General features: G+C 65.0%; 5 protein-coding genes across 8 annotated transcripts; 2 read left to right on the forward strand and 3 right to left on the reverse strand.

The window, feature by feature from the left end:
• Window positions 1–296: 296 nt before the first annotated feature.
• On the reverse strand, window positions 297–1,596 carry NIP7 (nucleolar pre-rRNA processing protein NIP7). 2 transcript variants are annotated; one of them, XM_062500115.1, is made up of 5 exons: window positions 1,507–1,596; window positions 1,130–1,216; window positions 912–1,050; window positions 695–835; window positions 297–614 (listed from the first exon to the last, which is right to left on the reverse strand). In XM_062500115.1, the coding sequence occupies exons 1-5, from the start codon at window positions 1,560–1,562 to the stop codon at window positions 495–497; spliced, it is 543 nt and encodes a 180-aa protein (XP_062356099.1). In that variant the 5' UTR covers window positions 1,563–1,596; the 3' UTR covers window positions 297–494. The 2 variants fall into 2 exon arrangements, with proteins under 2 accessions (XP_062356099.1, XP_062356100.1); XM_062500116.1 differs by lacking the exon at window positions 695–835.
• Window positions 1,597–1,680: 84 nt separating this feature from the next.
• COG8 (component of oligomeric golgi complex 8) lies at window positions 1,681–4,594 on the forward strand. Its single transcript, XM_062500260.1, has 5 exons — window positions 1,681–2,000; window positions 2,236–2,443; window positions 2,554–3,372; window positions 4,048–4,216; window positions 4,365–4,594. Exons 1-5 carry the CDS (start codon window positions 1,681–1,683, stop codon window positions 4,592–4,594), a joined length of 1,746 nt encoding a protein of 581 aa, XP_062356244.1.
• An 81-nt stretch (window positions 4,595–4,675) lies between these two features.
• On the forward strand, window positions 4,676–5,768 carry PDF (peptide deformylase, mitochondrial). Of its 2 annotated transcripts, none has more exons than XM_062499794.1 (2): window positions 4,676–5,228; window positions 5,427–5,768. In XM_062499794.1, exons 1-2 carry the CDS (start codon window positions 4,676–4,678, stop codon window positions 5,660–5,662), a joined length of 789 nt encoding a protein of 262 aa, XP_062355778.1. In that variant the 3' UTR covers window positions 5,663–5,768. The 2 variants fall into 2 exon arrangements, with proteins under 2 accessions (XP_062355778.1, XP_062355779.1); XM_062499795.1 differs by having other exon boundaries at window positions 5,505–5,768.
• On the reverse strand, window positions 5,735–9,974 carry VPS4A (vacuolar protein sorting 4 homolog A). Of its 2 annotated transcripts, XR_009933532.1 has the most exons (12): window positions 9,892–9,974; window positions 9,461–9,572; window positions 9,240–9,387; window positions 9,065–9,126; window positions 8,695–8,814; window positions 8,437–8,593; window positions 7,656–7,804; window positions 7,480–7,561; window positions 7,185–7,404; window positions 6,956–7,096; window positions 6,440–6,664; window positions 5,735–5,983 (listed from the first exon to the last, which is right to left on the reverse strand). XR_009933532.1 is itself a non-coding variant. In XM_062499792.1 (11 exons), the coding sequence occupies exons 1-11, from the start codon at window positions 9,910–9,912 to the stop codon at window positions 6,563–6,565; spliced, it is 1,314 nt and encodes a 437-aa protein (XP_062355776.1). In that variant the 5' UTR covers window positions 9,913–9,974; the 3' UTR covers window positions 6,256–6,562. The 2 variants fall into 2 exon arrangements, 1 of the variants encoding a protein (XP_062355776.1); XM_062499792.1 differs by lacking the exon at window positions 5,735–5,983 and having other exon boundaries at window positions 6,256–6,664.
• Window positions 9,975–11,756: 1,782 nt separating this feature from the next.
• On the reverse strand, window positions 11,757–17,882 carry SNTB2 (syntrophin beta 2). Its single transcript, XM_062500066.1, has 7 exons — window positions 17,366–17,882; window positions 13,800–14,010; window positions 13,203–13,413; window positions 12,601–12,743; window positions 12,289–12,485; window positions 12,033–12,214; window positions 11,757–11,849 (listed from the first exon to the last, which is right to left on the reverse strand). Exons 1-7 carry the CDS (start codon window positions 17,880–17,882, stop codon window positions 11,757–11,759), a joined length of 1,554 nt encoding a protein of 517 aa, XP_062356050.1.
• Between the last annotated feature and the right edge of the window lie 268 nt (window positions 17,883–18,150).

Here is an 18,150-nt window from a genome sequence, read left to right on the forward strand (position 1 = left end):
GCGTGCTGTGGGGTTTTGTTGCATCTTTCCCATTTTTAGTGTCTTAATGGGTCTTTTCTACCAGATGCCCAATAAAGGAACCCCTGGCCGAGTCCAGGGCGTGACTGCTGCCGGCTGCTGCCATTCAGCCTCTGTGAGCTTAGAAGCTGCTGGCCTCACCCTCCCTTCCTGAAGCTCAGCCTCAGCCTTTGAGGTTCCCCCCAAACACAGCCCAGTGTGTCACATTCCCCACGGCAGGGGCAAGGACTGATTGCCCCTGGGCCTCCACAAGAGACAACAGGCATTTTAAAAAGGAACAGGCTTTATACGACAGGGCTGGGAGCAGGGCCCCTCCTCCGGTGCTGGCAGCAGCCCCCTGGGGCTCAGTGCTGGCAGCTCCCCACATCTCCATCCCATGCCAGGTGCGCTTCCCACACTCACGGTGGAGGACCAAGTCCATTCTACCCCGGAACACTCACAGAGCACGAGGGTACCTCAGGGTCCCCGAGGGTCCCTTATGTCAGCGTGTCCTCATTCCGCACATACTCCCCGACGTCAGCTTGGTGGAACACCACGATGGCCAAGGGGTCGACCTTCCGGCATTCCTGTGTGGACTTGGCAGCCACCCCAAAGCCCTGGGGGGGTGAAGGGGAGGTGAGGGAGGGCTGCCCACCCCGTATCCCCCCCACAGCCCTGGCAGGGGCCAGACGCTCACCAGCGGGACGTCGGCCATGGAATATACCACGACACCCTGGTACTGCGCCGTGTTCTCCGTGATGCGGCCCAGCCCCGACTTCAGCACGTGGTTACCGTAGAGGAAGGACTGCTCCGAGCCCGGCTTCACCCACACCTTGTACTGCACGAGAGGGGCAGAGCTGTGAGGGGCCGTGGGGCTGCACGGGGCCGGGGCCGGCTTGGGGACCGTGACTCACCTTGGCGTAGGGCGCGAGGAAGTCCAGGGCCGTGACACTGAGCCGGAACTTCTGGGACTTGGTGAACTTCCCGAAGCAGGTGCCCGGGGCCACCAGACTCTCCCGGGGGATGCTGGCCGCCAGCTTCAGCAGCTTCTCACTGCGGGAGCAGGGCCGTGCTGGGCGGCGACCGGGCTTGCACCCCGCGGGGCTGGCCCGGTCCCCGCCCCGGCCCTCACCTCAGGTAGTACACACGGTCCCGGTGCAGGCGGAAGCAGTAGGTGCCATCGGGCCGGTCCACCAGCAGCTGGATGTTCTCCCCGATGCTGCAGGGCCAGACCCCGTGAGACCGCCCGGCCCCGGTACCTCCGGGACTCAGTTCTCCCGGTCCCGCTCCGTGCCGGCTCCCGCCCGACTCCTGGTGTCCATCTCCCCCGCGGTCCCCCGTTCCCCGGGATCCAGCCGGCCCAGCCCTCCCGGTGCCCATTCCTTCTCCACGCCCGGTCCTGCCTGATCCCCGGTGCCCATCCCTCCCGGTTCCCGTCCTGTCCCCGTGCCCGATCCCCGGCATCTCGCCGGCCCAGCCCTCCCGATTGCCCCGGTCCCGGCCCCTCACTATTTCCCGAGCTTCTCAAACACCGCCCGCGTCTCCGCCTCCGTGAGCGGCCGCATCTCCCGCGCCGCACACACGAGGGTCCGCCGCTGCCGGAAGTGCCGGACCGGAACCGGCGGCAGCGGAAGTGACGAACCCGGAACCGGTGGGCCCGGAGGTGACGCGGCGGCAGCGGCGATGGCGGCGGCGGCGGCGGAGGAGGAGGCGCGGCTGCTGGCCTGGCTGCGCGGCCCGGCGGCGCCCGGCGGCCCCGAGCTCGCCGCTTATGTGTCGGAGCTGGCGGCGCTGGGGCTGGCGGAACTGGGCCGGGAGCCGGCGCGGTTGGCGGCGGAGCGGGCGCGGGTCGGAGCCGAGACGCGCCGCCTCGCTTTCGAGCACTATCGAGCCTTCATCCGCTCCGCCGAGTGCACTGGCCGCGCCGGCCGCGGCTTCGGCGGCATCGAGAGCCGTCTCGGCAGCTTGCTGGAGCGGCTGCCCGCCCTGCAGGATGCTTGCCGGTGCGGAACGGGTACCGGGCACTGGGAGAGGCGGGCAAGGCGCGTGTGGAAACGGGGCAGGAAGGGCCGTGGATGGGGTAGGGAGCGAGAGATCGCAGGGCTGAGCCCACTAAGGATCGGTCCGGCTGGAACTGGGCGGGAGGCAGCACTGGAAGCGGCCGGTGTGGGTGGGGAGGTTCCCGGATCCACCCGCTGCAGGGAGGGCTCTCCTGCTGATGCCGTCCCGGCCCCGCAGGACCTTCATGCGCGATGCTGAGGCCATTGCCTGTAGCCGGCGCATGAACAGCCTGACCCTGAACCGGCACACGGAGATCCTGGAGATCCTGGAGATCCCGCAGCTCATGGACACCTGTGTCCGCAATGGCTACTATGAGGAGGCGCTGGAGCTCACGGCCTACGTGCGCAGGCTGGAGAGGAAGCACAGCAGCATCCCCGTTATCCAGGTGAGCCCTGTGATATCCCACTTGGTGATCCAGGAGAACCCTGTGCTGACCCAACCCCTGATCCAGGTGAACCCCACACAGCCCCTGACCGAAGTCTCTCTCTTCCCCAGAGCATCGTGGAGGAGGTGCGCCAGTCCGCCCAGATGATGCTGAACCAGCTCATCCAGCAGCTGCGCACCAACATCCCTCTGCCCGCCTGCCTGCGCGTCATCGGCTTCCTGCGCCGCATGGACGTGCTCACCGAGGCCGAGCTGCGCGTCAAGTTCCTGCAGGCGCGGGACGCCTGGCTGCGCTCCATCCAGGCCTCCATCCCCGACCACGACCCCTACGTGCACATCACCAAAACCATCGAGGCCTGCCGGGTGCACCTGTTCGACATCATCACCCAATACCGCGCCATCTTCTCGGACGAGGAGCCGCTGGTGCCGGCTGAGGGAGCGGCGCCCAGCGAGGGGGCCATCTTCCACGGCTGGGTGCTGCAGAAGGTCTCCGAGTTCCTGCGGATGCTGCAGCGTGACCTGGACCGCGGGGTGGGCGGCCGGCTGGACTCGCTGCTGGGGCAGTGCATGTACTTTGGGCTGTCCTTCAGCAGGGTGGGCGTGGATTTCCGTGGGCAGCTCGCCCCCCTCTTCCAGCGCGTGGCTGCCGATGCCTTCAGGAAGGCGGTGGAGGAGGCGGTGGAAAAATTCCGTGAGGAGATGAATTCCTACACGCTGATCTCGGCGCCAGCCGTGCTGGGGGGCAGTACAGGAGTGCCGGTGCCCACAGCCCAGCCTGGGACGCTGCAGCCCCCCATGGTGCTGCTGGACTTCCCACCCCTTGCCTGCTTCCTCAATGGGCTCCTCGTTGCCTTCAATGACCTGCGGCTCTGCTGCCCCATCGCCCTAGCACAGGACATCACTGCCTGCCTGGACAGTGCCCTTGGTGAGGTGAGTCCAGGGGATGGAGCTGGGATTGTCCTGGGAGATCATGGGGAAGTTTTTTTCTGAATGGGTTGGGAAAGCCTCTGAGATCATTCAGTCCAACCACTCCCCCAGCAGTGTCAAGGCCACCCCTGTCCCATGTCCTCGAGTGCCACATCTACACAGCTCTTAAATCTCTCCAGGGATGGGGATTCCACCACTGCCCTGTGCCAGGGCCAGACAGCTCTTTCCGTGAAGAAGTTTTTCTAATATCCAACCTAAACTTCCTGTGGCACAACTTGAGGCTATTTCTTCTTGTCCTGTCCCTTGTTCTTTGGGAGCAGAGCCTGGCCTCACTCTGGCTACTCCTCCTGTAAGGCAGTAGTGGAGAGCAACAAGGTCCCCCTCAAGCCTCCTTTTCTCCAGGCTAAGCCTCCCAGTTTCTCGTTGTGCTTCAGCTCCTTGTCCAGCTCTGTTCCCTTCCCTGGCACACTGCAGCCCCACAATGTCTATCTCAAAGTGTCCCAGAACTGACGCCAGGATTCCAGGTGTGGCATCACCAATGCCCAACAAAGGAAGATGGGCACTGCCCTGGGCCTGTGGCCACACTGCTGCTGGTACAAGCCAAGCTCCATTGGCCTCCTTACCCTCCTGGGCATGTGGCTGTCATCAGATGACCTGTCTGTCTCTCTCTATGCCCAGGTGACCAAAACCATCCTGGCCTTCCACCGTGCAGAGGAGGCAGCTTTCAGCGGGCGGGAGCAGGAGCTCTTTACCCAGTTTTGCACAGCCTTCCTGGAGGACCTGCTGCCCTACCTGAATCGCTGCCTCCAGGTGCTTTTCCCTCCAGCACAGATTGCACAGGCACTGGGTGAGATCTCAGGGTTTGGATTTCTTTGCAGGGGGAGGACACCCGTGGCTTCCCCCTGGCATTGAGTGGGCCCTGTCCTGCTCTTGCCCCCTCCATGGCGTCTCGTTGCCCACACACCCCCCCTAACCCCTCTCTCCCCATCCCCAAGGTGTTCCTCCCATGCAGCTGCAGCGTTTTGGCCGCCTGGGCTGCATCGACGTGGCCGCTCTCAGGGAGCCGCTGGCTTTCCTCCTTCCGCCGGCACCGGGCGACGAGGAGCCATCCCCGGAGAACGCCCCGGACGCGGAGGGGGAACACGCGGCCGTGCCCACCGAGCCCCAGGCCAGCCCCTCCGGGGACGCTGCTGTGCTGCCGGGTGACCCGGTGGCCACGCTCTAGCCCGGCCGCGTCACCCGTGGGAGCGCCCGGTGCCGCCAGGGGGCGCGGTGGCGGCGCGGGTGCGCGCGCACGCGGTGCGCCATGGCGGCGGCGCTGGGGCGGGCGGCGGGACGGGCCCTGCCGGGGTCCCCGCCGCTCCGGGTCCGCGGGTGCGGACACGCGGCCGGCTGGGACCGGCGAGAGCGCTCATACTGGCGGGCGCTGCGGCGCCGGGTGCTGGGCCCGCCCGTGCCGCCGTTCGCCGCCCCGGTGCAGGTGGGAGCCCCGGTGCTGCGCGGCGCCGCCGCCGCCGTGTCCCCGGAGCAGCTGGGCGGCCCCGAGCTGCGGCGGCTGGCGGCGGCGCTGGCGGCGGCGCTGGCGGCCGGGCTGCGGAGCGGGCCGTGCCTGGGACTGAGCGCTCCGCAGCTCGGGGTGCCGCTGAGGGTGTTCGCCGCAGAGCTGCTGCCCGCCCGCTGTGCCCGGTACCCGCCGGCGCTGCGCCGAGCGCACGGCATCGAGCCCTTCCCGCTCCGCGTCCTCGTCAACCCCGCGCTCCGCGTTCTCGACGCGCGCCTCGTCACCGGCCCCGAGGGCTGCGCCAGCATCCACGGCTTCTCCGCCTACGTCCCGCGGCACTGGGCCGTGCATGTCTCCGGTACGGACCGACCCGCACCTGCCCCTCCCTCACACGGTCCCCTTCTCTTACAGTCTCTCCCGGGTTCTCCCACCCCCCCCCCGCCCCTCCTTAAGTCTCTGCTGGGTTCCTGTTCTCTCACAGATACCCCCATCCTCTCACAAATCTCACCCACACACAGGTCCCCTGCTCTCACACAATCACCCTATTCTCTCACAGATCCTCTCACTCTCAAACGGGTCCCCCCTTTTTTCCCCTTTAATCATCCCCCTCGACCCACCGCTACCCCGGCCACAGGCGTGGACGAGCTCGGGGTGCCGGTGAGCTGGGAGGCATCAGGCTGGGCTGCCCGGATCATCCAGCACGAGATGGACCACCTGGATGGGATCCTCTACGTCGACCGCATGGACCCCCGCACCTTCACCAACGTGAGCTGGATGGAGCTGCTGGACTGACCCCACTGTGCTCACATGCATTTGCCCTGACCCTGGTGAAAGAACCAGCACAGCTCTGGGGGCTCCCACTCAGCTTTATTGCAGCCAATACAGACCTGTGGCCTCAGCATGGCTCTGGCCCTTCTTGCCCACGGGTCTTCATGGGGAGGCAGCTGGAGTCAGCCCATACTCCCCTGGGCACAGGGAATTCCTCTGTGGGTCTCGGGACGACCTGCTGCCAAGGCTGTGCAGGGTAGGGGCAAAGGGGGATCCTCTCCTCTGGGGCTCGTGATCACAGTGTGGGCAGCAGTTGGGCACAGCAGAGGGGGCACCAGGCTGGAGCTGGGGAGAGACAGGCTGAGGGGAGCCCAGGGACTGCACAGGAGGACATGGGGTGTGGGCTGGTGGGTATCATCAGCTGGTGGCTGCTACATCCAAGTAGCCCCTGCTGTAGGCACGAATCTCTATCTGAAATGGTTGGAGTGCAAGGAACCCCCAAGCCCCTTGGAACAGGCAGAGGCCTTGGCCCTGGGTTGTTACATTTTGGGGGGTGGGGGGGCTAGGCTGAGCCCCCTGATGTGGGCAGAACCCTTGGGGAGTAGCTGGGCACTGGCTGAAGCTCTCAGATTGTTTTTATTTTCATATAAACAAGACAGAACCCAAAGCAGCATTAAGTTAAAGAATAAAAAAAGAGCAGGAAGAAGAGTGGGGTGCAGCCAGGTGGGGGGGACCCAGCTACCCCGGCCATGCTCAGACCCACCCCCCGTAGTGTGAGCCCCCCGGGCCGTGTCCCCGCACCTGCCGGGTGCTGCAGTGCAGTGGGGCAGGAGTGAGCGATCATGAGTTGGTTTGGCACGGCTGGGGAGGGGGGCACGGTGGGGCCTGCAGCTGCCCCAGAACCCCACACCCCCCATGCCCCCCTCAACCTTCCTGTCCAAAGTCCTCTGTGAATTTCTTCACTTTGAGGAGATCCTCGTCATTGACGGTGGGGCGGGTGGTGGCCAGCGAGCGCAGCATGTCTGACTGCAACACAGGTGGGTGGGCACATGGCTCAGACCAGGCAAGGGCACAGGATAAGGACCCTCATAACAGTGGGGTACCTTTGCCCCATGGCAGCAGCACCGACCACAGGTGGGAGCTGCCTGGCACACCCAAGGCCCTTTCCTGTCACCCAGCCATCCTCTGAGGGGCTCAGGACTTCAGGGGTTAGACTGGGACTTTGTATCCACCCCCAAGAGCCACAGCCCTGCCTGGCCCTTGCTTGGAGGATAAACAGGGAAGTGGCCAGGCCAAAGCTGGGGAAGGGACACTTACCATGCAGACAATGGGCTCCATCAGCTTGTCACTGGGCACCTCCATCCAGGTCATCTCTATGGCCCCAGGGTCACCGGGCGAGCATGGTGTCAGGAGATCATCCACGAGGGCACTGGGGGTGGTGCGGGAGGGGCCACGCACCTGCACAGAACCAGTGGGTAGGGGGGACAGCAGCCACAATGCCCACCCCTCCCCGGGACCACCCTGGGCTGTGGCAGCCTCCGCTCACCTTCTTGAAGTGCGTGGCCGACTGCACCTTGCGCACGGGCTGCATCAGGGCATCCCTCACGATGATGCTGATGTCAGCCCCCGAGTAGCGCTCGGTCTTGCGGGCGAGCTCCTGGATGTTGGCATCTGTCAGGGAGTGCGGGGTGTTCCCCAGATGCAGCCGGAACATCTGGGCCCGCGCCGCCTCGTCGGGCAAGGCGATGTAGATCCTCTTCTCAAACCTGCAGTCACGAGGGGTGAGCCCCAATTCCAGCCCCGCTGGGGGGCTGGCACAGGGGCCTGTATGTGGGGCTCACCTTCTCCTGATGCCTGAGTCCAGCACCCAGGGGATGTTGGTGGCACCCAGCACCAGGATCCCATCGCTGCTGTTTCCCACACCTGCAATCAGATGGCTCAGAACAAGCTCCAGGGATTCTCTGAATGCCCAGGTTCTGCCTGCTCCCACCCATCCCGGGGACGGGCTCTCACCCACCTTGCATCTGCACCAGGAACTCAGTCTTGATGCGCCGGGCTGCCTCACTTTCATTCTCATTGCGGGAGCCACATAGTGAGTCCACCTCATCGATGAAGATGATGGAGGGCTTGTGCTGCCTTGCCAGCTCAAAGAGATTCTTCACCAGCCTGGGAATAAAGCAGGGATGGGGTCCCCACTCAGAGACCCTCCTCAGCACCACCATGGCAACCCCACGTTCCTCCCATCCTGGGAACCCCACACTGGCAGCGAGGGAAGTGTCACACCAGGGGCTGTGCTCTCCCCCGGGACCCTGCCAGGGATTAAAGTCTAATAATAGAGTATCAGAAATTAATAATGTAGAGTTAATTATGACTTGCTCACAGCTTGGCAGGGGTGAGTCCTCCTCAAAGCTCACTCTAAGTGAGCTGTAAATGAATTCGGAGCATGGACAGATGGGAAACTTTCAGGTAAGAGCTGCAGCTCTGGAGAGCCCCAAAGCTGGCCCAAGCTGGAGCATGGGAGCAGTTAATTAACACAAGAGAGAATCCAGTTAAGTGATGATGGAAGATCCCAGCTTAAAGTTGGACTGAGAGATCTGTAAAGATGGGGGGCACAGGCTGTGAAGGAAAAGGCCCAGGGATTGCTTTGCTTAGACTCCCTCTCTGAAGGCACCAGCTCCCACTTCTTTACCAGCCCTGTTACCGGGGTTCCCTGGTGCTGGTGGCCCCTGCCCCAGCCTGGACAGCCCCTGAAGAGCATCAGGAGCCAGGCTGTGGCCATGTCCCTGGTGCCAACATACTTCTCACTCTCCCCCAGCCACTTCGACATCAGGTCAGAGGATGACACAGAGAAGAAGGTGGAGTTGTTTGCCTCAGTGGCCACAGCCTTGGCCAGGTAGGACTTGCCGGTGCCAGGCGGCCCAAAGAGCAGGATCCCGCGCCAGGGCGTGCGCTTCCCTGTGGCAGAGAACAGGATCAGGCCTCCCCATCCCTGCGCCCAGATCCATGCTGGGATCAGCCACATCCTGCACAGCCCCTTCCCACTACCATGGCCTTACCTGTGAACAGGTGTGGGAACTTGATGGGCAGGATCACAGCCTCTTTCAGGGCTTCCTTGGCTCCCTCCAGCCCGGCCACATCGCTCCACCGCACGTTGGGCTTCTCCATCATGATGGCACCTGTGAGGGTGTGACTCTGCTCACATGGCCCCAGAGATGGGCACAGAGAGCTTTGAGAGCCAGAGTCCCTACCCACACCCCCAATCCCACCTCCCCTCAGCACAGCAGCTGTTGGGGTGAGCAGGCCACAGGAACGCACCCCTGGGCCCCAGTCCCACAGCCTATCCCCCTCCCCACAGCCACTCCTCGACAGGGCTGTCAGTGAATCCCACCTCAACCCCAGAGGGTCGAACCCACCACAGCCTCTCACCCATCAGCTGCTCCTGCAGCTTCTTCTTCTCAGGGTTCTCGCCCTCGCTGTCACTGTCACTCCTGGGGACAGGGGATAGGGTTCAGGAGCAGGACTGGGACTGGTGTGGCAAGGGGAGTTCTGCCAGCTCCGCGGCCAGACAGGGGATACCTCACACCCCTTGTTCCACACACACCCCTTGTTGTCATTCTGTGCCTCCCTGACGGGCCTCTTGCCGTGCCTGTCCTTGCTCCGCAGGTACTCCTTCAGCTTCTCCGCCCGGTCCAGGTACTGCATGCACTTGGCCCTGATGCTCTCCTTGGCCTTGTCACTGTGAGCCTCATCTGCAGGGACCGCAGGCGTCACCCGGAGCCCCCCCGAGCGCCGGAGCCGCCCGCGCCCCCCGGCCGGACTCACATTTGATGGCGTGCAGGAAGTACTCCACGGCGTGCTGGTACAGCCGCAGTGCCTCCTCGTAGTTCTTGGCCTTGTCCTCCTCAGTGGCTTTGGTGACCAGGTCGATGGCTTTCTGCGAGGGGAGGAGCGCCGTGAGCTCCGGGCACCGGGGCCCGGCGGAGCCCCTCCCCTCCGCCGGCGGCCGGGCCGGGCCCGCTCACACCCGGGGCTCTTCCGCCTCTCTTCCCACCGCGCCGGCACCGGGGCTTATCAGGGGCTCGGCGACCTCAGCGGGGCCCCGCACCGGAGCCGGGTGAAGCCTTTCCCCGTCCGGCACCCCGCCGGGGCCCGGTGAGGCCTGTCCGCTGGGCCGTGAGGAGGCCCCGCGGGAAGGGGGCGCGGTGCCGGAGCGGCCGGAGCCCCAGCCCAGTCCCGGTGGCCGCGGTCGGTACCTGCAGGGTGGACGTTGTCATCGCATCGCCCGGTGCGGCCGCTCCGGCGGCCCCGGGACAGCGGAGGCGGCGGCGGCGGCGACTGCGGCTGCGCCTGGGCGCGCGCCCCCTGCCGGCGCCGCCGGAACCTGCGCCGAGGGGCGGGGCCGCGACCCCGCCCGGTGCGCGTGAGAGCCCCGCCCATAGATAGGCGTGTCCTTCTGTAACCACGCCCACACTGGACAGAGTGTTTGCGGGGCGTGGCCTCCCGCGTTCGGATACGCAACGTTGTAGGCGTGGTTTCGTCCTAGCCCCGCCCACCGAGGCCCCGCCCCGCCCGCTCCGAGTGTGCGCGAACACCCCAAAACACGTGAACACGTGTGCGTGTGTTCGTTTGTTCATGAGTGTTTGCATGTGTTTGTGTGTGTTCGTGACTATTTACGTTTGTTTGTGTGTGTACTTGTGCATGTTCGCGTGTCTGTGTGTGTATGTTCATGTGTGTTTACGTGTTTGTGTGTGTTTGCCCAGGTACACAGCCCTGTGTGTACCGTATTTGCACACATACTGTGCACGTGTGTACGGTATTTACCTGAGCGCACACACACACGCACTCCCCCGACACCTGCAGGTACCTGTGCCCACTGCTGTACCCACCTGCCCAACAGCTGAACTGACCCTGCTGCCCCTGCTGTAAAAGTTGTCCTAGCCCCTCCAGAAATCCCCATAAAGACCCCGCCCCAGCTTCCCAAGAGACTCCCCCCTTGCTTCCAGAAACCCCCCAGTCCCTCCATCACCCAGGGACTCCTTCAGTCTCCCCAGCTGCCCCAGATATTCCCCGCCATTCCTTCCAGAGACCCGCCTTCCTCCCACCATCCCCACACCAGACTCAGTGAGACCCGGAGCCCCTGGAAAAGGCAATCTGATATAAATAGCGATTTACAAAGAATATAAAAATAGAAGGAGGGGGGGCAGCACCCCGAGCCAGCACCCCACAGGACCCCAAAGCACCCCGGGCCAGCACAGCTGCCCAGAAGCAGAGAACCGTGTGGGAGTTTGCCTGGGGGGTTCTGAGGTCCTGGCAGGAGGGGGGAGCCCTGGAGGCCCATCCCACTGTGGTCGTCCCTGGGTCCCCCAACCTCCAGGGTGTGGGAGCTGCCCCCAGGGGGAGGGAAAGTACAAAAAGCGAAAAGTGCATCAATCTACATGTCCTGCCCCGGGAGACCCCTGGTGGAGGGGCACAGGGACAGCCCCGGGAGGGGTCCCGCAGCCCCACTCCCGGCCCTGGGCAGAGACACGGCGTTTGTTCAGCCTTTGGGAGATTTCGGGGTCACTGCTGGGGGGGCAGTGGGGCATGGGGGGGAGGCCAAGCCCCAGGGACCAGGACCCTGGGCCAGAGCACCCCCTTTGTACCCCTGACTGCCCCCTGTAAGACAAACATGGTCCCCCAGCCTGAGCCGGGTGTGGAGACCCCATCATGCAGCAATGGGAGGACCCACAGCCCCAGCCCTATCCCATGTGGGGACAATGTGACCTCTTTGGGGAAGGCCCAAGGCAGAGGGACACTGGCTCTCCTGGATGTGAGCTGGGGGCACCAGGGGTCCCCGAGGCAGGGGGGCCGAGCTGGCCCCGCTCCAAGGCACAGGCGGTGAGATCAGTGATGGCTTCAGCCCCGGGGGGATTAAAGCTGGTGTGTGTACCCCGAACCCCCCGGGGCACTGGGGGCGTTGGGACCGCTGGTGTGGGGCAGGAGGGGCTCACACCCCACATTTCAGGCGGCTCTCAGGGCAGCGATCCCAGCCCCAGCAAGGCACCGATGGGGCAGGAGAGGTTGGGGGGCCCTCTGTGACCCCGAGCTGGTTCATGACAGGGCAAGGGGGCTGGGGCACCTATGCCAGCAACCCCATGCGGGTGACTTTGGCCGAGAGGAAGGTGTGCAGGACGAAGACGATGGGCTTGGGGCAGGAGTGCAGGTCCAGCGCCTGGGGGGGGAGATGGAGAGGGGTGTCAGCCACCCCCACATCCCACTGCAGACACTGGGGACTGCAGGGCAGGGGGTTCTGACCAGCCAAACCCAGTGAGCCTGGGCAGCTGGGATGCTGCAGGGGTGGGGAAAAGCAGGAGGAAGCAGGGGAGACCCCAAACCAGGGGGTGAGCCTCCTCACCAGCTCCCCCTCAGGGCCCCCAAAATCCAGGTAGAGGGTCCTGATGCCGTCATCCGCAGACGTCTTCAGCCGCTCGTAGGGGTAGCGGAAGAGGACGCTGGAGCCGGGCTCATCTCGGGAGATGGTGAACCCGCCCTCGTAGTGGATGGAGAGCTGGACCTCCTGCCCACCCAGCGTGCAGCCTGCAGGCACAGCTGCTGTCAGCCCTGCAGGGGAGCACGGGGGAGCCAGGGGGTCCCAGCACCACAGCACTCACCCACAGTCACCTCCTTGATGAGCTCAGCAGCGGCGTGGCAGCCCTGCACCAGGACACGCGTCCAGGCAGACAGGTCCCGGTGGGTCTCCACGCGGAACACGTGCATCTCCACGCCCTGGCGAGAGCCCGTCCGCGTGGCAAACGTCAGCTCCGAGCCCAGCGCGGGCGAGCGGCGCCCGGAGCCTGAGTGGACCAGCCTGGAGGGGGGGCAGAAGGATGAGGGGTCAGGGGTGTGATGGCAGTACAGGCACTGTGTCACTCCAGCGTTTTGCTGTGTCTTCCCTGCCCTGAGGGGGCCCAGCCCCAGCTCACCTGGTGGTCACCAGTGGGTAGCTATGGCAGGGTGAGGCCCAGGCATCCCTGGTCCAGGGCATCCCATCGTAGAGCAGCAGGTCCTTCTCTGTCACTGCCATGAGCACCGGCCGCCACTGCTGCCGCCCGCCGTCCAGGCGTGCCTGCCGGGCACCGGGGCACCGTGAGGAGTGCCAGGGGCTGCAGGCACCCGCCACAGCCCAGGAACCCAACCCCTGACCCACGGTCAGACGAACCCCAACCCAGGGGTTCCTCATTGCCCGGAAGCATCCACAGCACTGCCATCCCGGGAAACCAAGCTTGGAGCAGCCCGCAGGGGTCCTGCTCTCCACACTGCCAGGATGGGCTGCAGCTCTCAGGCAGTGGATTAATGGAATAGGGAGGGTGTGATGAGGGGTTCCATCTGGAAAATTCCAGTGGGAGAAGGGGCTGAGGGCATGGGAAATGCTGCCATCACCGGGAAACAGCTGGATGGGAGAGCAGCAGAGCCAGTGCCCAAGCTGGGCTCTCTGGCTGTATCCACAGCCCCAGTGGCATCCTCGGCACATGCTGTTGGCACCACTGTCCCTGGGAGCACCCCAGCACACCCCATCAGTGCATACCTGCTCGGCCAGCCAGGCAATGTGTTTCACCTCCCGGCCACCGGCCGTGGGGCTGCCAGAGCCCAGGGTGGCATTGAGCTCAGCCAGGACCTGAGGCAGCAGCGCGGTGATGTTGGCATGCAGGGCACTGAACCAGGCGTGGGCTGTGGCCGTGTCCCGGCACCGCAGCACCAGCATGTTCCGGCTGTCCGGCGAGTGCAGCTCGATCAGCCTGCGAGGGGATGGGGTGGGACATCAGCACCAGCTCAGTGAGCCCCTGCCTGTGCCCAGCACAGCAAACTCGCTGCACTGGGCTTGCACTGTGCATTTCCACCTGCCAGGGCTTTTAGCTCTCATCTTAAGGCAGAGAGGCTGCCAGAGGTCTGGGAGGGAATATGGCATAGCCCTGGCTAAACCCTCTGGAGTGTTCTACCCCAGCTCAGTGGGTGAAGCAGGGGGTCATGGCCTCAGTGAGGGGAAGCCCCCAGCTGTGCCCAGCTGTCCATGGGGTGCAGGGTCCCTCACACTGGCACTGGTGGGCGGACCCAATCCTGTCCTGGGGGTCTTTGGGAAGCAGGCTCTCCTACACGGGCATCCACCAGCAGTCCCTGCCCTCACCTGTTCTCCAGGTCGGGCATGCTGAGGTTCCGGGCAGCGAAGCACATCTTGAGGGGGATCACCTTGCGGTCACGGGGGCCCTGATGCTGAGGGGACCCCGAGTCCTCGCTGCCACTCAGGCTGGGGGACTGTGGGGCCGCCCCCTCCCACGGCAGGTCTGACACCAGCGATGGCTTCTTGATGTAGGGGGTGACCTCCCGCATGAACTTCACTGGGGGGGAGCAGGGGCACAGTCAGGCCTGGGGAGGGTCCTGCACTCCCACACCACAGCCCTGTGCCCCAGAGTTATCTGATAGGGTGACGTGACCCTCACACATCAAGGCTTGGAGGGTCTTGGGGGGTTCCCACCCTGTCCGGGTCAGGGATGTCCCGAGTGAAGGACGGTGCTGGCAGCTCATCCCGCTGCCGGCGCGGGAGTAGGAAGGGGAAGGCGCCGCAGGACAATGGTGCTGGGCGGGAGGTCAGGCTGCAGCCCATCCCGGTCCCATCCTGCCCTGCCGCTGTCGGAGCAGCCAGAACTGTGCCCGCCAAGTTTCCAGCACTGCCGGCGATGCTGAGCCGGCACTGCTGCTCACGCCCCGACGGCAGCACAGGGTGAGGAGGAGGGTGTGCAGCCAAGACATCCCGGCTCCACGCGCCTCTCCAGGCCGGGAAGGAAGGAAGGAGGCACCAGTTCCAGCTCCTGCTCCCCCAGGACCGTCCCACCCCAGCACCACCCCTCTGACAGCAGCCCTGGACCCCCGCCCGGACACGGCTCAGCCAGCTCGCGCCAAGCCCCGGCAGCAAAGGCCAAGGGAGGGACGCGCTGGGGACAAAGATGGGGCAGTCAAAGGGAAAACCAAACCAAAACAGCAAATAGGGAATGTACTGCACTGGGAAGCAAGTGGTGAAAGGAGCCTGGAGCCAGCACAATGCCACAGCCAGGCCCTCTGGCGGGGGAGCGACACTGGTGGTGGGGCCCAGGCTGTGCTGCTGCCAATCCTTCAGTGCAGAGCTGCCGAGGGGGAAGGGGGAGCAAGGATGGAACAGCAGGGATGAGGAGTGAGCAGGAGACACCAGCCCTTCCCACCAGCCCTGCTGAGCCACAGCGCTGCCACGAGGTGCTTGCCCTTGCTGTGGGCAGCACAGGAGTTAATATTAGCTGCCGCCGCGCTGATCCCGGGATTACCGCCGTCCCCGCACCCCTAATCCCGCTGCCGGGCCGGGCAGGACAGGGAGCGCCGCGGGCAGCGGCACGGCCGGCAGCTCCCGCTGCGGGGCCACGCGGCAGATGTTTGCCAGATGTGGGCAGCTGCCTCCAGCACTGGGAGGGAGCTCAGCCCATGGGGGCTCCAGCTCACAGCGCTGTAACCCTGTGGTGCAGGCACTGACCCCGGTGGGGTCAGGAGGGTGAGAGGCCGAGCTGGGCAGTGAGCAGCACTGAGTGCTGTGCCAGGGCTCTGCCAGAGGAGCGTGGGTGCTCCATGGCGACTGGGAATGGTGGATGCCCAGGACTGTGTCTGCCCATGGTGGGGGCAGCAGAACTGGCTCCCAGTTTTCAGTGGGATCCATCCATGGTGCAGGCAGGACATGGAGCACCTTGTGCCAGCAGGCACATGGCTGGTACTGGGGTGGGGGCACCTGACACTACCCCTTCTGCTTCTGACCTGCACATAGCTGCACCAGCACTGCCACTGCTGCCTTGGCACAGCCAGCATCACCCCGGCACAGCCACCACCGCCCCACCCACGCGCTCACCGCAGAGGAAACCCAGCTGTCGCCTGCACCCCTGGCCGTCCCGCCGCAGGAAAGCAGCTGCTCTGGCTGCACAGCAATGCTGGCTGCACACCGGCCTCACCGGGGCTGAGCCCCCTGCACCCAGCAGGGAACACCGACCAGGTTTCCCAAAGCCTGTGCCCAGCCATGCCCTAGGCAGTGCCCATGACCAGCACCGCACCCACAGCTTCCCGCAGGGGCGGAAGGGCTCCCTTCCCCCAGGGCAGCAGACACGGGGCCTGTGGGGGCCCGGGGGAGGTGCTTGGTGTGGGCCCTGAGACCAAACCCAGCTTCCAGGATGGGTGACACCAGCTCCACGGAGATGCTGGTGTGGGGCTGATGGCTCCTCCTCAACCACCGGCACAAAGTCCGGGAGAAGCTCTGGCACCTGCCAAGGTGGTCATAGCTCCAGGACTGGTGAGGAAGGATGGGGCTGGATGGCATGGCCAATGTTCCCCACCAGTTCCTCTGCAGGGCCTGCTGATACCAGTTGACCACCAGATGGTACCACCATAGCCATAGGACTAGCCACAGTGAGAAGGGGAAAGGGAAAGGGAAAGGGAAAGGGAAAGGGAAAGGGAAAGGGAAAGGGAAAGGGAAAGGGAAAGGGAAAGGCATCTGCCATAGCGCCCGTGTCCGTGGTGGAAGTGAGGGACAAACACACCACGGGGCTGGAGCTGCTGCGGGACAGGATCAAATGGCCAGGCAGCAGGAGGAAGGATGTGCTGGATCTGGCGCAGGGTCCCGTGGGGACTCTCACTCAGCAGCCCTGACCAAAGCACCAAGCACAATGCTGCTGCTTCACTTCTGCCCCTACAGTGCCCCAGCCATGGCCAAGCACCTCGTGCCAGGTGTGCCCGCACTGGGGAGCCCAGCCGTGTCCCCTCACGCCAGTGCAGCGTGCCAGGAGCACGTGGCAAAGCAGCAGCACCCGTCCCTGTACCCTGTGCCCAGTGGGCACTGTGTTCGCGGAGGAATCTCATGCAGCAGAGGACAGAGGAACATTCCAGGACACTAGGACGGTGTGTGTGGCACCAGAGCACTGTATGGCCCACCCTGACCCACACCACAGGGCGCTCATGTCCTCACAGTGCCCCGTGGCACGAGCCCCGTGCCGCGCCGCTGGGCTGCGCAGATCCTGCCCGAGCTTGTCAGGCTGCTGGGAACAGGTCGGGCAGGAGCCTGTGGCTCCGTCAGGCCAGTCCCGAGCCAGCTGTGCTGTGGGCACGGGGCCCATGGGGACACCGAGCCTGAGGGGAGGCTGAGCCCGCAGGGACATGGGCAGATTCTGAGCCCTCCCTGGGGACACTCAGCTAGCCTGAGGATTCTGTCACCAAGCATAGGGGACAACCTGTTCAGGGGGATGCCACAGCCAGGGGACACCAAGTCTATCCTGGGGGACCCCAGGTCTGTCCCCGGGGACCCCAGGTCTGTCTCTGAGAGACCCAAGTCCATCCTGGAGGAATGTGGAGATGTCTGTCCTTGTCCTCAGCTGTGAGGGGTCCCCATCCTGCCATAGATGGATCAGCCCGACTGGAAGGGGGGACACTCCAGTCACTGTCCCCGTGCCTGGGGGGCCCACCGTGGGCTGGGGGTTTTGGGGGTACACACACACGTGCGCCAGGACCGGGGTGGGGGGAGTGGCGTCCCACACCCGGAAAAGGGACCCAAAAAGTGGGCCGGGAGTCCGGTGAAAGCGGCAGGGAGGTGTGGTGGGAGCACACGGGCGGAGGAGCACCAGGGCGGGGGACAGGACAGCACCAGGGGCCCGTACCGGGGATCCGGGGGAGAGGAAGGGCTTTAGGCGTTACCTTCAAGGATGACCTCCCTCCCGGCTCTCTTCAGCGCCTGCACAGCTTGATCGTGGGTGGCATCGCGGAGATCGACGCCGTTAACAGCGAGGATGGCGTCGCCTAAACGGAGCGCCCCGCTCCTTTCCGCCGCCAATCCCGGGAAGATCCGTGAGATCAGCACCGGCATCCGATTCTCCCGACCTCCCTTAATGCTGATCCCGAGCCCTCCCGCCTCCGCTTTCACCACCCGCACCCTCCTCACGCCACCGGGTGCCGCCGCCTCCGCGTTGCCGTTCACCACGCCGTTCACCACCGACGGATCGCCGGTTCCCGGTTCCGCCGTTAAGCTCAGCGTTTCTCCGGTCAGTTCCGCCGACACGCGGACCCAGCGTTCCCGCAGGAGCAGCTCCAGCAGCCCCGTTTTACAAGCCCGGGTCCACACGGCCATGCCGCCGCCGCCGCCGCCGCCGCCGGTCACCGGGAAGGGGCGTGACCTGTGAGAGGGCGCGGCTCGTGGCCACGCCCCCGCCCGCATGGCGCGCTGCGGTAGGCTCTGGGGCACGGGGGGGCAGCCCCGCCCTCTTCTCCGGTGCAGCCAATCAGAGAGTTTGTGGCTAAGCCGCCTCTGCTGTGATTGGTCGAACCGGAGGGCGGGGTTAGGAAGTCCCCACCCCCGCGCGCCATGTCTGGCGCCGAGATTTATTTCGCGCGCTGCGATTTAATTCACGAGCTGCGCTTTATTTTTCTCTTATTTTCCGGGGATCCCCGATTCCTCTCTCTCCATCCTGGGGGAGTGACTTGCC

This window comes from Cinclus cinclus, chromosome 11 (assembly GCF_963662255.1).
Source record: "Cinclus cinclus chromosome 11, bCinCin1.1, whole genome shotgun sequence".
Lineage (NCBI taxonomy): Eukaryota > Metazoa > Chordata > Aves > Passeriformes > Cinclidae > Cinclus > Cinclus cinclus.